The 22,169-nt window shown below is 40.4% G+C and overlaps 1 protein-coding gene and 1 non-coding gene across 2 annotated transcripts; both read right to left on the bottom strand.

Annotated features, from left to right (window-relative positions):
• Positions 1–2,126: 2,126 nt before the first annotated feature.
• trnal-cag lies at positions 2,127–2,209 on the bottom strand. Its single transcript has one exon. It is a non-coding gene; the product is annotated as a tRNA-Leu (tRNA).
• A 5,374-nt stretch (positions 2,210–7,583) lies between these two features.
• Positions 7,584–20,602, bottom strand: tgm2l (transglutaminase 2, like). The gene is made up of 15 exons (XM_039809822.1): positions 20,455–20,602; positions 18,675–18,845; positions 17,561–17,791; positions 17,116–17,234; positions 16,424–16,552; positions 15,769–15,946; positions 13,971–14,112; positions 13,772–13,875; positions 13,282–13,424; positions 12,689–12,788; positions 11,302–11,447; positions 10,961–11,090; positions 10,477–10,637; positions 9,772–9,908; positions 7,584–8,987 (listed from the first exon to the last, which is right to left on the bottom strand). Exons 1-15 carry the CDS (start codon positions 20,468–20,470, stop codon positions 8,813–8,815), a joined length of 2,082 nt encoding a protein of 693 aa, XP_039665756.1. The 5' UTR covers positions 20,471–20,602; the 3' UTR covers positions 7,584–8,812.
• Between the last annotated feature and the right edge of the window lie 1,567 nt (positions 20,603–22,169).

Here is a 22,169-nt window from a genome sequence, read left to right as displayed (position 1 = left end):
CACTTTGCTCTATCTCTATCTCTCTCTCTCTCTCTCTCTCTCTCTCTCTCTCTCTCTCTTAAACACACACAGACACACACACACACACTGGGTGTTTCATCATCTCTCTCCATGTGTAGGCTACTCTAGTATTTTGCTCTCCCTCTTTTACCATCTTTATTTCCCACTGGCACCTCCCATATGGATCCCAGAGGCCTGTCACCTGACTCAGTGACACCCTCTTGGTGTGGATATTTTGTATGTGCATATTTGGCCTTCATGGGTCCGTTTCAGAAAGCAGGTTTAGTGAAAACTCTTAGTTTGTTAAGCCTGAGATGAGGAAAACTCTTGGTTTTCTGTTTCAGAAAGGGAGGTTGATCATTCCTGAGAGAGAGAGGAGTTACTCCAGCCCGTTTCAGAAAGAGAGGTAACTTAACCTCAGAGTCAGTTACTATGGTAACTGAGCCTGGGAACCTAACCTGGTCTGGAGCAGGTTTTCTTCCAGAAACTTCGAGTTTCTCTCAGTCTCCTCCCTCTCACACAGCGCTCTTTCATTTCCTCATTCATTCATTCAGTCTGGTTTTTCTTCCCAGTCGATCAGTTATGTAGCCTACATAACCTTATCTGTCCTCACATCACTAACGTCACCCATCGTGGACATGCTCTACATCCAAGCAGATTCTTTGTGTCACATTACGTTTTTTTTGCCAACATCGGTGATGCGGAGCATATTAGTAAAGCCACTGTATAGCAAAGCGCCGTCAGAAGAATGTGACTTGCTGTGAAACGTTTTTTAAACGTTTTTGTAGTGTTCCCTGGACACAAACCTGTAAGAGCCATTAAAAGGATGTTCCACAGTATTGCAGGTGAATGATGACCCTTTGAAATAAAAGATTATGAATTATAATTCTGTTAATGATGGTGCTGCAGCCTCAGAATGGGATTAGTAGGCCTAGGACTTTTTCACCTGCAGGATTGCACCTAAATGAAATAGATTATAGCTTCAATACCATTTCACCAGTAATACAATTCTTATGATTATAGATATTAATACACTATATTGGAACTTACACATTTACTCAAGCAGCAATTTTCTCCCACGCAAATTCTCTCTCTTTTGCAGCAGCCTCAGTGTTGCTATTTTAACGAAATATATGTTCAAACTCGCTGTATGTGCGCGTGAGTATTTTCATTGACCAGTTTGTTTGTGGTTGTTACCATGGTGAATCATAGTATCATGGCTCCATTCATGCAGCCTTTTTATAGTGGTGTTGCACGTGCTTAACTCTGAGTGAACCTACTCTGAGTTGACCAACTTAAATCAGCTGTTCTGGAACTGAAAACTCTGAGTTTCCCATCTTTTTTTATTTTTTATTTAACCTTTATTTAATCAGGTAGGCCGTTGAGAACAGGTTCTCATTTGCAACGGCGACCTGGCCAAGTAAAGCATAGGCGTGCAAGGCAACATATAGTTTCACATTCAATACAGTACAAATCAACTCAGAGTTTGTTAAACGTCCTTCCTGAAACGGGCCCCAGATGTTTCATGCAAGAAAAAGGGGTAATGTATTGCTGCACTGAGTTTAATAATGACACATGACCAGATAGTATGCTGTAAATGTACGTTTAACTCAAAAGTAACATCCTGTGAGCAACTGGTCCTTCAGTGAGAAAGAGTGAGTTGTGTGCTGGTGTTTCAAAGTGAAACTGGTTTCAGTGTTATAGGCTACTTGAAGAAGAGTGAACAAATACTTGTTTCACAAAACATTTCACAAAACAACCATCCTTCACCCCATCACATTTACTAAACACTGAATATGTCATGACAAAGACAGTACATACAACATATGAATAAAACACAACAGCCAAGAAAAATGTCATTATTAGATAATTGCAATAACATGGTTACAACAGTACAATAAATATATCACAATGTCAGATTTATTCTTGTTGACACTATAGTGGACAATTAAGTCTGATGTATGTAATGTAAAGTATGTATATATTTAATATTTGTTGGTATGACAATGTTGTATGCGTAATACACGTTGTAAACACTGTGTAGCAACTGTGTAGAAACCGACACATAACGGATGTTTCTGACAGGATGTACCTTTTGATTGATAAAAAAAAAAGAAAAAGCTTTCTGTCAGAAGTGGGATTCGAACCCACGCCTCCAGAGGAGACTGCGACCTGAACGCAGCGCCTTAGACCGCTCGGCCATCCTGACATGAAAACCTATAGAATCAAATATTACGTCATATAGACACTACTTTTCGTGTTTGTATATTTGTGTATTCCTAGTAGTAGATAAATGTTAACCAGAAAACATGTGATAGTGGTTTAGCAGCAACAACGGATAACCTTATACGTGGCTCTCTTGCTCCCTCTGTTGGTGATTTAGCTGTAGTGAAATTTGAGCTTTATAGTTTTAGGAAACGTGGTTCAAAATCAAGAAAGACTAAATGACGCATATCTGATTGCTCAACACGCAACTGGTCCAAACCACCAACACTTGTTTGATCTCATTTTAAAGTCCAAATAGGCCTAAAAAAAAGACCGCTCAGCCGTCCTGAGACACGTTAAAAACATGATTTAAAGTAGATTTATGTAGTAAGCAATGTATTCCTATTACTTAATTTAGTTTGTTAACCACAAGACAGCGTTACTCTGTTCAGTGGCTCAGCAGCAGCATCAGCTCATATTTATTATACATCAGAGCCATATGGCTCTGTTATACATGGCTCTCTTGCTCCCTCTGCTGGTGTTTTAGCTGTGTCTATACAGCGTTTATTGACAACCGCAGCTAGATGGCGCTGCCGTCATTTTGGACTAAAAACGCCAATGAGACAAGAGCACAGAACAGCCAGCGTCCCAAAAAAACGAGTCATTTTTAAATTTCTCAAATTAGAGGAACTGTATAAAATGTCATCCTGGCACAACAGACACAACTGTGTGATTATTTTGTGCTCCCACTCTGGTTTGCAATTTAAGTAAGACTAAATCTTAATTAAATAGCATTTCCCTAAAAAAACAATGTATGGACCAATACAAAAGTGATCCCTCTCAATCATCCCTTGTGTGATGGTGTCTGTATCTGCAGAGGCCCTATGCCTGTATTTCCTTTTCTTATTTTAGTGTTATGGGCGTCAGCAAAGATGCCCCACATGGGGTCTTATCCAAGAGGGTAAGATTCGCTTCAGAACTCGAACCTCTTATGGCGCCATTTTGATGCTACAAAGTGATCACCTCCCGTTAGCATTCCATTGACTGCCATTCATTTTGACGTCACTTTGACAGCGAATAACTTTACATCTGAAGCGTTTAAAGACTCTATTTGTCCATTGTTTATTTCTAAAGAAACACGACAATGTATAAAAGGCTCCGTAGCAGACGTATTTGTAAAAATAGGCTAATGATTGTGTCCAAGCGACATACTGTCGCATAGTAGAGGAATTACCGTATAGTACCTCAGACAGCAAGCCAACATTGAATAAATATTGATTTTCCATCTGAATCATCATTATGGTTGATATTGAAATTTCAATGCAAAATAAATGTTGAATCACCATTACCATATCGATGAAACCTGATGTTATTAATGTTGATTGTAACAACATTGGAACAACATTGATCTATAGTTAACTTTATGATTGATTAAGCATTGATATTTGGTTTACCGGGCAATATTGCCAATGTGTTGAAAAGCCATCGACATATAGTTGACCGGGAAATATGATTGAAAATGCATTGATATAAAGTTCACTGGGAAATATGATTGAAAATGCATTGATATATTTGACCGGGAAATATGATTGAATATGCATTAGTTGACTGGAAAATATGATTGAAAATGCATTGATATATATTTGACCGGGAAATATGATTGAAAGTGCATTGATATATAGTTGACCAAAAATATGATTGAAAAGCCATCAATTTTTGGTTGGCCGGGAGATCATCGGGTGGTAGACCAACGTACTGCACCGGACACATCTCATTTCCTCTACAACGTCCTGGTTGGACAGAGGAGCAGTTACAGTGAGCGACTGCTCTCGCTGCACTGTAGGACAGAGAGGTTCAGGAGAACCTTCAGCCATCAGGCTTTTTAACACCAACTAAATAAACCCATGCACATATTCTTGGGCAATTTTGAAAAGTTGAATGTTTGAATGTAGGGAAAACATGATAGACTAGTCTACAACACTGGACAAATTGCCTTATCGGGTCATTGAAAAATCCTAGGCCTAGGCTACTGAATTTGTTTCCAAGCATGCATATGTGGGTGTTCTGTTTAACTTAAAGGCAATTTTTTTTGCATTGTGCTTGTATTTTCTGTTTTAGATGCTCTTACACAGCAGATGGGGACAACCACCGTCATCCAATTTACTTTTGCTCAGGCTGTGCAACAGTTGCTGCGCTATGTGCCAGACCGGGCAGGATGGACTGGACAACAAACCAGTCAGACGTGAGAGGACCATGAACTGTAAATATGCTAAAGAGGACAAATAATGAAATAATTACCTGGATGATCAGCACAGCAGGTGTACTAGAGACTTCTGCTGGCCGACCCAGCTACTTCTGGTTTAGCGCTCCGCTTACACTCTCTTCTAGACTACAGGAAGTCTTTTTGGACCAGAGGTCATCACAAGACGGGCTGGGAGTTGTAATTCCACTGTTTTGGCCAATATGTTTAATTTTCTTGAAAGCCCTTCCAACTGTTTTTACACAAGACAGAATTTCATTTAATATTTTCATTCATACTTTGACTCACTTTTTGTCAAATCTTAAATCATTTGCCATTATTTGTAAGTAACAATTGTTAGTGTTACATTAACATAAGTACTTTGTGGCAACTCTATCTTAACAAAGCTGCAGTCTCTCCGCCTCACTCCCCACCCCCAGAAGAATACTTTGCTGGGAGGAGAGCGCACAGCACCTCTGAAGACAGACCTTCAGATAGAGGCTGCAGCAACTCCAATTCAGCCAGCGCAAAACCCAGCAGCGGGGGTCTGATCCTGGACCGCCCTGACTCTCCGCCAGATCAGCGAACTTGCTGACGGTGCTGCCGTTGCACCTGTTGGGCACCTGTGTGGGCCCCATTACCACATTTCAATCAGACTGATCATTTACCATCACACGCATCTATCTTCAAAACACTAAATGATGGAAATGTTCATAGGACAACAGTGTCATGGTTTGCTATGTGAGACCCTCAAACACACACACACACACACACACACACACACACACACACACACAGAAAGGGAGGTGATTCTCTGGACCAGCTATAGAGAAAGCACACCATAAGTAAATTAAATGTACTTTATTAACAGGGACACAGTGTCACTGATGCAGCAGAAACCAGGATCAGACAATATCATCCAATCAATACACACACACACACATACACACACACACACACACACACTGGAGATAACTTCTGGAGGGAGGTGTCAGAATGTAACCAAACCACACAAACAAGGGCTTGTTCCTTCACAGCTCACTGGGAGGACAGAGAGGAAGAGAAACAGGCAGGCAAGCAGATAGATGGCATATAGAGAGACAGCAAGGTGGAGTAACAGACACACACATTATAGGCTCCGTAAAGTTCAGCTAACGCACTGGTAGCATTAGCGCTTGGTGGGATGTAAACACTGAGTATAAACACAGCCTTGAATTCGCGTAGAATGTAGAATGGTCGCCATTTAACAGTCACAAACTCCACCAGCAGTTAGCAGTTAGTTGGATAGAAGCAGCCCATTTCTGCACCAGTCCGTGTTAACACAGCCCACCTCCACTAGTCTTACCCGACAGAATCTATCTGCTCGGAAGGCTAGCAGGCCTGGTAGCTGGATAGCGGAGTCCGGTACACTGTTGTTCAGCCATGTTTCCACAAAAACAAAAACACAGCAGTCTCTGAACTCGCATTGGGAGTTTCGTTGAAGTTGGATGTAGTCCAGTTTGTTGTCTAATGAGCGGACACTTGCAAGCAGGATGGATGGGACAGGTGGCCGGCTAGCGTTAGCTTTCCACCTAGCTCTTACTCCTGCCCTCGTTCCGGGTTTCCGCTTTCTCGAACACCACTTTCGATGTCCCCTTTCCCGTCTAGCGGCATCGGGCGACACCACAGGCTGAGGTGCTGGTCTCCGTAGCAGGCGAAGCCTGTGTAGTGTGTCGTGTATTCCGTCTGTAATAAAGTTTCCTGCCTATTCTCCGATCTGTACCAATGGGCGGTAGTTTGAATGCACATAATAGCAAGTTTTCTGCTGAAAAGAGAGAGCCGACTCACATCAGGTAGTGACAGTCCCATCCCCTATGGAAGGGTTGAAAACATGCGGAACTAGCTGGCTGTAGTCCATAACCTCCGGGCAAAAATGCCTCCAATGACGCTTAATGAAGATTTTTGCATCATCAGAGGCTTTTTTCCAGACCCACAATACAGAGAAATCTAGTCTCAGGGGGACATGAGGGAGGGAAGCACGGTCATTCGAAAATACTACCAGGATTCTAATGATACAAAGCTTAAAGTGATGGTTCGGAGTAATTCACCCTAGGGTCCTTTGCACCATGACCTCGAGCCAAACACCCCCCCAGAAGCTTTTTTCACCTGGGTCTAACATTGGGAGAGTTAGCGTAGAGTAGCGTTAGCCGCTGAATAGCTTAGCGCAGAGGCTAATGGATCCGAAGTGTCTCTTAACATTACCCCACTAATAATGCCCGAAATGATACCAAAGGTCTACACTAGTATATATAGGTTATGCACTCATAAAACGATGGATTGTAAAGTTTGTAAGTACACCAGAAGTTTATGTAAATAACACTTGCCTGCTGGCTTCTGCTCTCTGCTGTTGTTGTTGCTGCTGTAAAGGCGAGTGCTTAGGGACATCTACAAATTACAACACCGAAAAGAGATGCAACAAAAATATTTTTAATTTAACTTATTTTTTAAAGTAAGTGCTGTAGTATAACTAGCAGGAGACAAGTAATAATTGAGGTAAGTTTGGAGACATTACCTTATTTAATCATTAAATTAATAAATATTTTTGTTGCATCTCTTGTTGGTGGTGTAATTTGTAAGTTGTGTCTAAGCACTCTTACGCTCGGTAGTAACAGCAGCAGCAGAGAGCGAAGCCAACAGGCAAGTGTTATTTACATAATCTTCTTCTAACGTTTAATTCGAACAAATTTTACAATCCATCGTTTATGAGTGTATAACCTATTTAGGTACTACTGTAAACTGGTATCATTTCGGAATTAAGAAAAAAAAAAAAAAAAAAAAAAAAAACCAAAAAAAAAAAAAAAATTACTCCGAACCATCACTTTAATAATCGGTGAAGTATCCCATTAACTACTTCTCTAAGTTGAATTTAGTCTCTGCAGATAAAGGCAACAAATGTCCTTTCAACCGACCCTGAGATCCACTGAGGACCAGCCTACTCAAGAAATCTTTTCTGGGCATTTTATTTTGAATTCCAACTCAACTGAGAGTATGATTCACCTTTATTAATAATTTGCTGTACTGTTTAAAATTATGTGGCAGATAGCCAACTTATCGCCTAGCTCAGAGACATCAATGTTAATAACAAGTCAGAGCAAGTCAATACTGGTGATAAAAAACTTTATTGAAAGTATACGGTGCATTAGAGTGCTGATCAGGACTCATTTTTCCAGCCCGTGTCCGACAGAGCAGTAACTGAACCCGACCGGAGCCCAACAGGAATTAAGGTTATTTATGTCCGAGCCCGACCCGAGCCAGACACAGTTAAAATCAAATTTTTTTCTCATACTAATGACACATGTACGTTTGTTTGTGTGGAAAGCTTTTATTAAGCAACTGTAGGAAGGCTTTCGGGAATGTCAACAGCGCATCAGCACACACGGGGCAACAAGCGCACGTTAATAAACTGTTTAATTTAAAATGTTCAATGTGCAGTGTTGGGGAGTAAAGGAATTCATGTACCGGCGTTACGTATTCAGAATACAAATTATGAGTAAGTGTATTCCGTCGGGCTCGGGTCGGGTATCCGCACTCTACTGTGCATATGTGTCATATCAGCTTAAACACAGAATTATTATAAAAATGCAAAAATATTAGGATTAAATGACAGTAGTTTCTTCATCTTCCATCATATTTTGACCAAAATGGGATTGGAAGCAGTGCAAAAAGGTAATCAAGAAACAAAACTTTCAACAGATTTTGTGAAATCAGATACTTTTCAACAAGGATATGCATAACAAAGCATATAGCACATTTTTAACCTTCAACCTCATGACTATTGACCTGATAGTTTTCATTTCAGTTCATATTAAGGGAGTAAAAAACAGCGATGATTTGGACCAGGAGAAGGGAATGAAGATAGAAGGAAACTTGTTAAATTTGGCTATTCTGTCAAGTAAGAAATACAAGAAATGAAACGGTACAGAGGAGGATCATAAACAAAAAGCAATTACATATTTGCCATTTTGACGCTGTCACCTGTAGTCTTTCTGTCCATTTCCAAGTGGGCATCTAGTGCCAGGCGTAATGCAAAGTCAGAAGTGTTCAAATCTGACACATAGTGGCTTCAAGGTAATTAAACTAGCACTGTGTCCAGCATTTCATTGTGGATAAAGTCACAGTCATCCTGGAAGACACAAACTTGTCATTTAAGTTTAACTTAGTTTAACTTAGTTACTTAGTTACTTAGTTTTAACTTATTTGCATAATACAGTTCACTGTTATAATACTTGCAATACATTCAAACAGGTAGCTCCTCCTCTCCCATCCAGAAAATGTCACATTATCTCACAATACAAGATGTGTCGGTTTCAGTAAGCTCAAAGTTTTTTTTTAATAATGGTCAGGAATTCCAAAGGGGTATTTCTTGCGGACAACCACAGTGGCGACTCCCTTCACATCCTTCAGTCTATCACAGTCAAAGTCCACCAGGAGCTTCCTGACCCCGGTCCGCATGGGTGAGAATACAAACTCGACAGACACCTTCTGGCCCGGAGATATGTCACCACTGAAAAAGAAAAGAGAAAGAATTGTTAATTTTCATTTTATTTCGTTACTGAGGTCCCGTCGTGAACTAAAGTTTTGGACAATTTTGATCTGTTGTCATTCTATACTGTGTTTATGAACAGGTAAAAAAAAAGAAATGTTTTCCCAGGATACATTTCCTACAAGTTCCTTTTTTGGTTTTGGCAGGTGAAACATACAGTATTTTAGTTTGTCAGGATCAAGTTTTTGTTGATTTAAAAGTGCGCCCCTACCCTATGTTCTAAATAGGACATGGTTTCCTCCAGGTGAGTTTTAATTTATCCATGCACAATAAAAACACAATGTTGTGTGTTAGCAAGTTATGTAATGTTATTACTGTCATGTCTTTCTTTTGGCTAGAAATGTATTGTAATCAGCGCTAATCTATCGTTTTAGTCTTTTTAGAAGGATTTGTTTCACAGGAGAGAAAACTATTTAGATCAGATTTATAAAATGGATCCCTAGATTTGTTTTTCTCACTTGCCTCTCAGGGCTTCCGTAGGTTATACCAAACACGCTAGTTTGGCTACAACAGCTAGTTTTTAAAATCAAAATACTCATTCTGAACTATTGCGCTTCTGGGCTTCTAACATAGACTTAACACTTTTTGGAGGCCAGGCGGCCTTTTTAATTCTAACCAGCTTTTTAATTCATGTGGGATGTTTAGATATGGACACAACCACCATCTTTTATTCTAGTGTGTGTGATATATGTGGTTGTGTGAAGAATTTGTATATTGGCTGTCAATTCTTTGCACATGTACTTACTTAACATGGACCTCAGTGGCCGGCAGTAGACCGGCCCCCTCCACAGTGAACACGCCACCCTTCAGAGCAACTGGCAGAGGATTGGTGAAGGAGATGAAGCCTATTACTTGATCCCGTACAAAAGCCTTTCCAGGCACCTGGAAAAAGAGACGACAGCTTTAACATACAGAAGGTTAAATAATTACAGTGTAGGACATCACAGTTTCAAATCTGGAAACATTAAAACATCAAAAGACTTCCACCAGACAGAATTGTGGATTCATTGGGATGAATGCCTGTTTTTGACCAAAGAATTTCAGGTACTACCCAACCACAGGAACTAAACTTGGGGACGAAATGTCCATTTTAGATTTGCATCTGGAGAACTGTAGAGAGCCCAGAGACAGAGGGAAAAAAAAAAATCCAAGGAGCTTCCAGCTGATTGTATATACATTATCCTGCGGTTTTATACATAAAGTTATTTTTTCCATTAAATACTGGGATAACAACCTCCAAGAATGATGCATGGGATGTTTCTCGTGCAGTTAAATCTCATATACAGTATATATATATATATATATATGTATATATAAAACATCAAATTCTTGATGTCAGTAGTCTCTTAGCTCAACGTAAACCTTATTTAACTGAGATTAACCTCGACCTCGCATTATAAACCTTTAAAGGTCCAACTATGACCTCTGGGCGAGCTCAGTGTGTACCTACCTGTATGAGGAGTTCAGGCATGCTCAGTGGGATGTTGGTCACGGTCATGATGGGTTCGTTCTCACCTGGAGCCTCTAAGAAAGCTTTCACCCTCATCGGATGATGCTCAGAGACACACCTGACATAATCGTCATAGTGCAGACGCAGGACTTCCTTGTGGGCTGAACACACACGCACACACAGTATTAAAATGGTTTAAAATGATTATGGTACACTATGCTGCTACAAAATAAGAGCGGGATGAAGTGTGCAGGTAAGACACAGCGCTGTTGTTTTACATTATGTCTGCACCAGAGACTTTTAGTGCGTTCCATTTACCTCAGAACTCGGAAGCCGAAGCTGGGAATGATGTCACACCCAAGTTAAATGCGTTCCATTTACAAGTAGGATTTTCACTGAAGTGTCCGACTTTGACCTCGGAAAATCCGACTTCCGAGTACGAATGGAACACACCATAGATTGTGTGTTTATTTGAGCTACTAACCTTTGTGAGCGGGTACTGTCACACTGATTGTTTGTCTCTGGCACTCCCCCCGGTGGAGAGAATTATAAGTTACAGCCATGACCAGCATGGTCAGCTTAGCATGAGCATCTCTGCTTCCTTCATTCTTCACCTGCATGCAGAGAGGATTCATGAGTGGATGAATGGATTGACCACTGTGATGGTATCTCACTGTATGTCCATAAATCAAACAGAATACAAGAAGAATATACAGTAGATACACTCTGACAACGGCAGCCCCAGATTCCCTGTGTATGATGTAATGGAATCATTTTAGCATTTCATCCATGCATTTATTCAGCTACAGTGTAAGCACTCCATACCTCAACAATCACATCAAAGTCTGTCCCAAATACAGGCTTAGCATGCTTGATTGACAGCTTCAGTTGTCCTGGTTCTGCACTCCCATTGGTCGGCTCTGTGACCTTGCGTCCCGCCTTCTCGTACACCTCTCTCTCCTTTTTGGAGCCTGTGAAGAGGACGTTGGTCCATGACAACTAGCCCTATTCAATTCAGAGTCTAGACAGATGACTATGAGGAGACATTACACAAGTTCGACAGTGGAAGATACAGAAAGCTGGCGCTTCAGAGCGTCCATCAGTTACATGCTCAATCAGTTGTATGATTTCTTTTAAATCACATGAAATAAAGTCTTACAGTCACAATATTTAACAGTAGGAGGCTACGTACTGTTGGTGAATGCTTTGTTCTGATAGTCAGTAAAGATCCTTGCACACTGAGTCTGAAATTTTTGTATGCATTTTTTCCATATCTCTCATCCTAAAAATGTGTCATGCACAGAAACAGATTTTTTTCCCCCTGCAAAACAATACAAAATTGATTCTTCAAGTAGTGACGTTGATTTTGTTGTCCTCTCTCTTCTTAAAAAGAGAAAAAGGATAAGGAAATATTGGGTCCATCCAATCCTAAAATTGCGCAGAGAGCAAGGAGAGTTCCACCTCCTTATCGAAGAGCTGAGGGATTATCCCTAGCGATTTAAAGGGGAACTATGCAGTTTTTTAGCTTAATTTACCTTAACTGAACAGCTTTGGAGTCATTGGAATGGTTAAATGGTTATAATATTTTTTCGGGTTGAATGGTGGTCGTCTCGCTCCCCCCTAGCGCCTGTGAGCTGAAAAACCACCCTTGCAACTTTCGGCCAGCACTGCACACATACGCCCATTCAGGAACCGGCTATCAAGGTAACAATGGAGTTTTTCACATTATCGTCATGGCTAAAAAAGAAGCAGAAAGCTAGGAAAGCATTGTCGGAGGAACAGAGACAGAGGAAACGGCAGACTGACCGAGCGAGGAGTCAGACACGAGTAAACATAGGAACTGCCAAATATCTATTTCGAAGCTGTAGTGGAAGCTCTATGGAGAAACCTGCGAGCAAAAAGCGATTCAGGATCAGGTCAGTGGCTCAGTTTGATGCTTTGCTAGCCATACTGGAGCCACATATTGAAACAAAACACCTAAAAATGCAACAATTTTAACAATTTTTTATGACTGAATTCAGAGGCAGTGTGTAAACGTGATTGACACAACTTGAGGTCGTATTTTTTTTTTTTACCGTACACAACATTTTGAATGAAAATTTTCCGACTCAGTGTGCAAGGACCTTAAGGGTTTAACACTATGGCTGCTGTACATTTCTGCAATCAGTGGTCCCATTCTTTTAATTCCTCTTTGTACGACTTTCTAACTAACCCTCAGGATATTTGTAGTGTAGAGTGACATCGTCTCTGTGGTTGCCGTAAACACTTTTGGTGCTGATGTTCCTCCCCACACCCGACTGGTCCACCTTGACCTGTAACAATAATACCAATCATCATTATCATTAAGCCTTTTTTTATTCTTTGGTCTTAAAAACGGCAGATGCTTTTTAAAGCTATAGCGCGTAGTTTCTGTCGACCCCATGAAGAATTCTAAGTAATGACAACAGAACTGTTGGCGCGTCCACATGATACAAGCCTTCCTCCTCCACGCAGTTACTAGTAGCCAAGGAGGACATGGAGGATTAAAAAAACATCTTCAGACATCTTCACTCAAGTTTCTGCGCGGGAAAGTCACCGGACGCCACAATCTTCTGAACCTAGCCATACTGAGAAATATAGAGAGAGTTGTGTGGAGCTGATAGTCTTAATTAGCTTTGTAGCAACTCATTTGTAGCAACTCATCAGCTTGTAGCAACTCAAGCCATGGCTTGAATGTAACGTGACGTTCATTAATATCAAAACGTTACGCACTAAAGCTTTAACTTGAGCAAATATAAAAGACAGATCAAAACAAAATTCAATCACCTTCTTCTTTTCGCCATTTTGTTGGACAATCCAGTAGATGATGTCAGCGTTCACTTCGGCAAATACAAACGGAGCGTCATACTTTACTCCCAGATTTCCCTCCTTGATGGCCGTCACTGGACACGGACCACAGCAAAACTCACCTGAAGAGTAAAAGTGTATTATGTCATGGATTTCTTCAAACCATTTCCTGCATCTTTAGATAGTGACAAGCTGCAGAAGCAAGCCTCTGATTTTGTTAATGATGGTAATTCATTTTGATTATCAGGCTTTTAGAAAACACCAACCAGCCTTAAATCTAAATTATTACAGGATAACACAGGAAGCCAGCACTGACAGTCTTGAGTTTATAGTGATGAAACACAACAATCAACATGTAGGATGTAAATATTTTTAGTTTTCAAGGTGGAGAAGGTGAGAAATGTCTTGTAAAACACAAAATAGAGAGAGAGGTGAATAACAGAAATTAGGTTTAAAATTAGGAATGTACCATCACTCAGTTCTTGAGGGGTGGGGTCCAACACCTGCCAGCCGTCATATCCTTTGGGGAGATCATCTCTCTTCATCCAGGACTCGACCCAACAGTGGAAGTTCCTGAAATTATGAGGAGAGGAGGGGATAATTCATTACATTATATGATGTGATGTCTTCTACTATATCTGGTTTAAAATATGTGTGTTCCTTCCTACCAGCTACTGTCTTTCTTGTTTCTTCCTTCTAAGCTCTCCAATCTTTCATCCAGCAGGATGTCTATAGAGAGATTGCCATCGACATCATGGGCTGAGGAGAAGTTGGTGATGAGGCGTGTTGGGATTCCCAGACAGCGCAGCACTGTGAAGATAACACACATCAGCCTGGGATCATTCATTCCTCTGTTCCTACCTACTTTCTCTTCCTTCCTTTCCTTTTTTATTTAATTTTTTTTAAATATGGCTCCCCAAATTGGCTTTAGTCTGTTGACACTAAGGTTTTAGAGTATTGGGGACTCACTTTATGCTAAGCTAAGTTAGCCAGCTGCTGACTGCAGCTACACATTTACAGTACATAGTGGTATCAGTCTTCTCATCTAACTCTTAGTAAAAAAGTGAATATGCATCTTTAAGAGATGTATTCCTTTTAAGGTCCCGTATGGTAAAAAGTGAGATTGCCATGTCTTTTTTGATAAAACTGTTCCTTTAAGCGAGCTGTCAGGATGACTGTAAAGTCACAACTATACTATATAGGTAGAAAGTACCATTACAGTCATTCCCTGGCTACAATGACACCAGAGGGCAGATGCAGACTGACCAATCAGAGCAGACTGGGCTTATAGAGGATGAATACAGTGTGACGACCCTCTCCGCCATGTCTGCCTGTTACTTTTTTTGTGTGGCTGCTTTCCTTGCAGGTACTGCAAGTGGGCATGGCAGAGCGTGGGTAAGTAGAGTGGAAGATTCTGGGCTCATTTGTTTCATTGGCAACACCTGTGCTCTGTTGCTGCCTTCCAGGCAGCCTGTAACCCGTGTTTTCACAACCTTCTACCGGTGAAAGTGCCCTGGAAGGGCACACACACATAAACAACAATGGCGACCCCTGTTGATGCTGTACAGACGCCGTTCATTAACGGTGAGAAATAGAAATAAATAGACATAAATAGGCAACGTAAAATAATTACGCACATTGTAATCAAGACAATACACATACGATTGTGTACTACTACAGGTTATGTTTATTAAATGAAGCCCAAATTATGTCACAGACTAGAAATCGCTAGTATCAGCTAGCGATAGCTAACGTCAAAGTTAGGTAGCCGCTAGCTAACGCTAGCTAGAAGGGTTCGTCGTGACTTTGCCTGGAATGCTACCAAGTCGTGAGTCGTGAAATGAAGTCGTAACTTACGGGCTAAAAATTTTGTCTGAACCGCAGCATATGAGCTTGTGAACTTTTAAAAAGGCCTTTTGGATTCAGTTGTGCTCCCTCCTCGCGGACACACCATCATCCTGGCCTTGGTTGCTTTGGTTTGTTTCGCTGCACCATACAACACTACACATACATTCTTTCACTCATGCACCCACTCATCTTACTGAACTCATTGATTACACATCCCACTGTTAGTTTAAGTTTATTTTTGCTTTATGATTTAAACTAATAAATTATTTGTTAATTGGCTTTGTTAAGTGCTTATTTTTTGTCATGGCCGTGCGGCCCAGTTTATGACAAGTGGGGGCTCGTCTGGCGGAATTTGATGTGTTTGAGGCCGTTATTTTGTACCAATATTGACATTGTATCTCCAGACAGACGGTATGAGAAAAATTAACATTAAGCCATGTAAACATATTCTAGTAGAAACCCAAAATACAAGTATCAACCTGAAAATGAGAATAACATGTCCCCTTTAAAAACATGCCTTATACGGTCACTAGCAATTACTCCAGAAAACACATTTTTCCTTCATTTTCAGAACCATTACATTCAATCATGCAGCAGTGAAATCTGTTAAAGCCTCACCTGTGCAGGCGACGGCAGCAAAGACCCAGCATTGGCCGTATTTGACCGCCCTTGCGCCGGCCTTACTCCACTGTTGAAGGATCGGCACGCTGCCGGTCCATTTGTACGGTGGAACTCCATCGGAGTATGAGTCGTCCCAGCGACCGGTCAACACACCCTTGTCTCCGTTAGAGTTCACCTGAACGGGTGGAGACAACATGTCGATCTTTAAAGCTGTGAACCACTACATGAAGCATAGATTTGAAAAGGAGAGATTTGTATTCATGTTTATCTTTCTGACAATATATCTATAGGGTCATATGTAGGAATCATTTGTTAATGAAACCGTAAGGTTAGTATGATGACAACTCCTTCCTGGGGAGGGTTTCTATGGATCTGTTTCTGGGAAGTAGCTATAACACCCAAGGTGTTTACATCATTGAATGTGAAAGCTTTCATGACAGAGAAGATTAAATGCAGATGTTTTCTTTTCTTGTACTGCTGATAAACTGTCAGGACTCTGATGAAAATGTAACCTTACATCGAAACGTTAGTCACTGTTATGCACCTTAAGAAATAAAACCATCAAGTAAGAAGACATCTGTGTTGCACCGGCATTTTTTTGTTATTTTAAACTGTCAGTGTTGTTTTAGCAGTGAGTAGAAGAGATCATCACCATCGCAGTGATCACCCTGCTGACATAGACGGGGTCATATCTGTGCTCAACGTCCATCTTTGAGTTTTTCAGGGCATCCTTGGAGTTATCCAGGACTTCAAAACAGATGTCCATCACATAGTCCTCAAACTGAGAGAGAGAGAGAGAGAGTCACAGGGAGATGAGAGAAAACATGAGAGAGGAGCAAAGAACATAAAAATGGTTGGTTGTTGAGCAGCAGAGGCCTCTGAACCTTTTTTAAAAACAGGTTTCAAATCACATTTGTTTCCCATTGGTCGGTCTGTGTATGTGTGTGTCTGTTACTCCACCTTGCTGTCTCTCTATATGCCATATATCTGTTTGCCTGCCTGTTTCTCTTCCTCTCTGTCCTCCCAGTGAGCTGTGAAGGAACAAGCCCTTGTTTGTGTGGTTTGGTTACATTCTGACACCTCCCTCCAGAAGTTATCTCCGTCCAACAAACAGATTTCCTGATCCAGCCGAATCCCCCCCGAGTCTCCTCTGTCACACTGCTGCGACAATTCACACATGCCTCCTTATGGCCTGACAGACACAGACATACTCAATCCTTTCACACAGTGTGTGTGTGTGTGTGTGTGTGTGTGTGTGTGTGTGTGTGTGTGTGTGTGTGTGTGTGTGTGTGTGTGTGTGTGTGTGTGTGTGTGTGTGTGTGTGTGTGTGTCAGTGTGAGTTACCTGTCCATAATTCCAGGGATTACTTCTGATGTAATCCCAGCTCCCCATGTAAATGACTCCATCTTCATTCATAACATACTCCTGGAGCAGACTCTCATCAGGGAGGTACACTACATCATCTGGCCGGTGCACACACACAAACACAATACCGCAAACACACACACACAAAACCATGAGTACACTGTCCTCTTGTTAATGAAATAACAAACACTAACATTAATTCATTAAGCAGTTCTTTTAAATTAGTTTTCTTGACATTAAGATGGCCTCAATTAGAAAAACATGACATATAAATTTGGTGTTTTCATGATACTGGTAATGAGATGCCATATGGTTTTTATCTTTGCCCATGGGTGCACCAAACAGTTGACAGGATGAGCATAGAATCCCCCGCTGAATGTAAATATAAAAAGAGAGAGTGTGTGCACTTTGCTTCATGTCTTACCTTTGCACCACGGGTTAAAGAGCAGGTGGAACTTAATTTTGTCGGTCTTCTCTAAAATGCGTCCATCAGGTGACATCACCAACACAGCCATACGGTACTGGCCAATGATAGCGTCCGCTGGACTGTGCAGAGTCAGCAGCATCTCATCTTGCGCTCCCTGTTGGTTAAACCACCACTTGTCTCCGTCCCCACGCTCCTTCTGAACCTTAATCAGCACCTCGTCTTTCTTACCTGAAGAAACATACAAAAGTTTATATTGCTGTAGCATCACTTTATCTTCTCGCTGTTTATCTGAGTCAGGATCACAAAATATTGCTGAAATCAGCATGATGTTTGAATGTAGCGCAGAGCCAAGACAGCTGTTGTTGCAGCTAACTGTAATCATCTAAAACTTTACTTTATTCTTATAAACATTAACGTTAAAAAGTATAGGCTACATATCTGCTGCATAGAAGTGTTGGTTATAGCTTGACATGTAAGATGTGTTTTATTTTTTTTGTTCAGCATGATGAGTGTATAAGCTAACTTGCTGTCCTAACACTCAGCTAAACTAGCCTTGTTGCCTAACATACAGTGGCACTCATACGTTTATGAACCCATGCTTGACTAAAAAGAGGAATAAAAATATCATCGTTTGGAAATTGATCTTAATGCCTTTATTTTGAAAATGAGGAAAAATCCAACCTTTAAGGACACCAATTTTATACATATTTTATCATAGTCAACTTCAGCATGGGTTCATACACTTATGAGTGCCACTGTATTGGTACATATTTGCTAGTTTCATTGTTCTGCTGTAGCTATGAATTGGTAGTAAATCTGGTCAAAGTTACTAGTTATTTAAAGGTCAAGAAATACTTGGAAGAGATTAGTACAGTCCAGTCTGCAGGACAAGCTAAACTGTTGGTGTATAGGGATCCCATTGACTGCAGCATTACAGTACGTTGTCATGATGTGTTCACATTCATTATTTACTGAATAAATATGTTTTGTATTGAATTTCTTATTGTTTCATTCTTGCTTGGGTATGCCATGCCTTTGTAAATGGGGAATAGTTCACATTGGGTAAGCATTTAGTCACAGTATCTTTTGTGAGGCTGTGGGCTGTACTCACCTAGGTGCAGGACCAGTTCCAGGTGGTGTTTGGGGGGCAGAGACTTAGAGTACTGCAAAGTTATGGAGAAGGGTTGACCCCTGCGGACAATCAGGCGCTCCCTATCGATCTCCCTGGTGCGGTGAGCCAAGTTGTTTTCATGACTTCGCAGATCCACATTATTAATCAAACCTAACAGAGACAAAGTTCAGTCAGTCTGCAATAAACTCTGTGGTCAGTGGTTGGCTGTCCTGTTTGCTACATAAAATATTGGCAGTGATGGAAGAGTTTCAGCTCAGCGTGACCTTACTCAGAGTTGACAGAGAGTTGCACTGTGGCCACAAGTTGAACTTGATGACCAAGTTTTTATCTTCAGTACACGTTTTCTCTTTAAAGAAATAGTTGGACATTTTGGGAAACAACACTTCCTTGCCAAGAGTTAGAGTTAGAAGATCAATATACTGTAACTCTGTAAGTATGAAGCTAGTGCCAGGAGAAGTTTAGCTTAGCATTACAGGAAGACTGGAAAGAGGAGGAATCCGCTAGCCTGGCTCTGTCCAAGGGTAGCAAGATTTGCATACCAACACTTCTAAAACGTAATGATTAAAATGTGATATTTCATTTGGTGAATCAGTACCCTGAAAACTCAAAAGTTGTGGTGGTTTAGGGGTTTATGTGACAGATTTTTGCAGAGCGCAGTGACTTCCTGGAGTCTTGTCGTCACCATGGCACGGCCAGAGGTGGTCTTCTGGTCTTTATGATAAGCAAGGCTAACTCTCTCCTAGCTGTAGCTTCATATTTACCATTCAGACATTAATCATCTTCTCATCTACTTCCCTGCAAGAAAGTGAATACGTGTATTTCCCAATGTCAAGCTATGTGTACTAGACTGAGAAAACGAAATTAGTTTGAGCCATAAATGTAGTTCAAATAATCAATGTACTAAAAAAAATGTATAGTTTTTTTTTTTATTGTAAAATGTAGGGTCCTTTAGTCAGTCTGATCCTTGTCCTAGCTGACTTGTTGCAGGAATTAGGATGGGTCATATCACAACCAAGTGTTGATTCATGCATCAGCACATTTTTCACACGTATCATAATCTCCCATTGTAATATTGACTGCAGAGAGAAAGGGAGCAAGAGATGTAGACAATAATAAGCATTACAGACAGACAGACAAACAAACGGATAGATAGATAGATAGATAGATAGATAGATAGATAGATAGATAGATAGATAGATAGATAGATAGATAGATGAGCCCACTCTCACTCAAAAGCGTACAAATAACACGGGTTTACACTTTGAAAATACGTGCAATGTGTTTGCATGTTTTTGTGGCTATGTGCCATGTTTTTGTGACTTTCTTGTGTTTTTTTTTAAGCCTTCCCCAATGTTTCTTCCCTAAACTCAACCATTTATTAGCGTGTTTTAGTGACCTTTTTGTGTCACTAAAGCCTTTCCCTGCATTCTTGTCCTAAACCCAACCCTTTTTTTTTTTTGTGACGCTGTTCTCGCGATAACACACAACGTGGCGACGCAAGCCGCATGCATATAAAACGCACCGGGCTCCCTTACTTCCATTGGAGCGCTCCACGTATATAATGCACGAAGAATTTTACTTTGGCGTACACATTGCACGGTTGTAAACTGTGTTATTTGTACGCTTTTGAGTGAGACCGGGTTGGAGCGATAGATAGATAGATAGATAGATATAGATAGATAGATAGATAGATAGATAGATAGATAGATAGATAGATAGATAGATAGATAGATAGATATGGATAGAGAAAATCACATACCACTGTGGTTGGCCATCGCAGATCCTCTTCCTATTCAGGTCTTTTAAAATTTTGCTCCAAGTGTCCTCAGATGTCTTTTCAGGCTGTGTCTCTACAGTTCGGTATTTATACACACAAGACTGGCCCTCCCACCTCTCTGAGACACACTCACCCCGAAACACTCACATAATCCATCTCATCACTCTCAGTGACCTCTGACATCACTTACCAAAAACCTACAGTCCTCTGTGGGTGTGTTGTGCATACACAACCCAGCCTCACGGAAGTGATGAAATATAATCTATTGATTTGTGTACACAGATATGATTTTGCCCTTTTTTTGTGACGCATGAATTTCCATCAATGTCAATGAGAAATTAATTTGTGCTTGCACCACGTATTCTTTATGTCAGTCGGGACTGCAGCAGATAAGCTAAGAACGTAACAAAAACCACGATAACTTGTAGTGAATAAATGTTGATTAAAGCAGTGGTTACAGTCCTAAAAATACTAAAAACAACAAAGCAATACAGCTTATCTGCTTGTCTATTTTACGAACTGCCGTGAGACTGACCATATGTGACTGTGTTTGCAGTGTGTGAGTTGATAGTTTAAAGCGAGTTGTGTCATCCCTTCTGAGACACTAGGGTCTTTGTTGCTTATCCTATGCTTGAGAGGGAGAACTGTGACACTGAATGAACCCTCAACACTGTTCCAGCACAGTGGAGGAGTAACATCCCATTACTTCTTCTCTTATCAGACTCCTCTTAATAAAGACATTATACAATTTGAGCAAATGTTATGTTTTGAACCTCCTCTAATTTCACCACTTAGTTTGACTTCATTATATTCACCCATTCATTTAGTTGAATCACTGAACAAATCTGAGAGGTGGTAGGCTTAAAATGACTTAATGTGTTTTTACACCAAAGGGGCTCTTTTTCCAGTATTAATGTGTAAGGTAGGGTTGATTAGTTATTCAAACAAAGAGAAATACTTTACAATTCACTTACTTTATTATTATTTTTTTTACCTTTTATAGGCTAATGTTAACAGGCAGGCTGGATTTCACCCTTGGAAAATGTATGAAATTGAACATGTTTGAAAATATTGGTTGGCAAATATGTAAAAATCTTTTTAAACAAGAAAATTATGTTGATTTAAGAGAATCAGAAACCACTATTATTAAAGCCTTTTTAACAGTGATTGGCTTGCCCAGCTTGTTAATAGCCAGTGTATGTTCACTTTAGCTTCCAGTTTGTTAGATGGCACCAACATTTGGTCTAATCATAACTGGCCTGGCAACCCAAAGGCCAAGGTTTTGCTTCCAGATTTGTGTGCTGACTTATGATGTGGGAGTCTGGGGGTCCACCCCCATATTTTTTTTAGCATTAAACACTTCATTTCCTGCATTTTGGTAAATTTTTATGCACCTATTTCTACTACCTTTTTCTGAATAAATATGCCTGAAATATCTTTATGTGAAGGGAAATATTACAATCCAAATATAAAAACATAATGGAAAATATTGCAGTAAGGCTGTCAGGCATTCTGTATTGCTTTCATCTATTTATTCTCATTTTGATCGACTTTTCTAATTATATCTGAGTCAGCACACATGTAGCTTAGGCATCATTTATTCTTCCCTCTTTTGCATCTTTTGTTGGGGAAGTAACCTCTGTAAATGTGACAATTATTCAACTCAGGGATACATTATTCATTTAATTTATTAATAA

This window comes from Perca fluviatilis, chromosome 8 (assembly GCF_010015445.1).
Source record: "Perca fluviatilis chromosome 8, GENO_Pfluv_1.0, whole genome shotgun sequence".
NCBI lineage: Eukaryota > Metazoa > Chordata > Actinopteri > Perciformes > Percidae > Perca > Perca fluviatilis.
The sequence above is the reverse complement of the archived record's forward strand: the minus strand, read 5'-3'. Positions and strand labels throughout refer to the sequence as shown.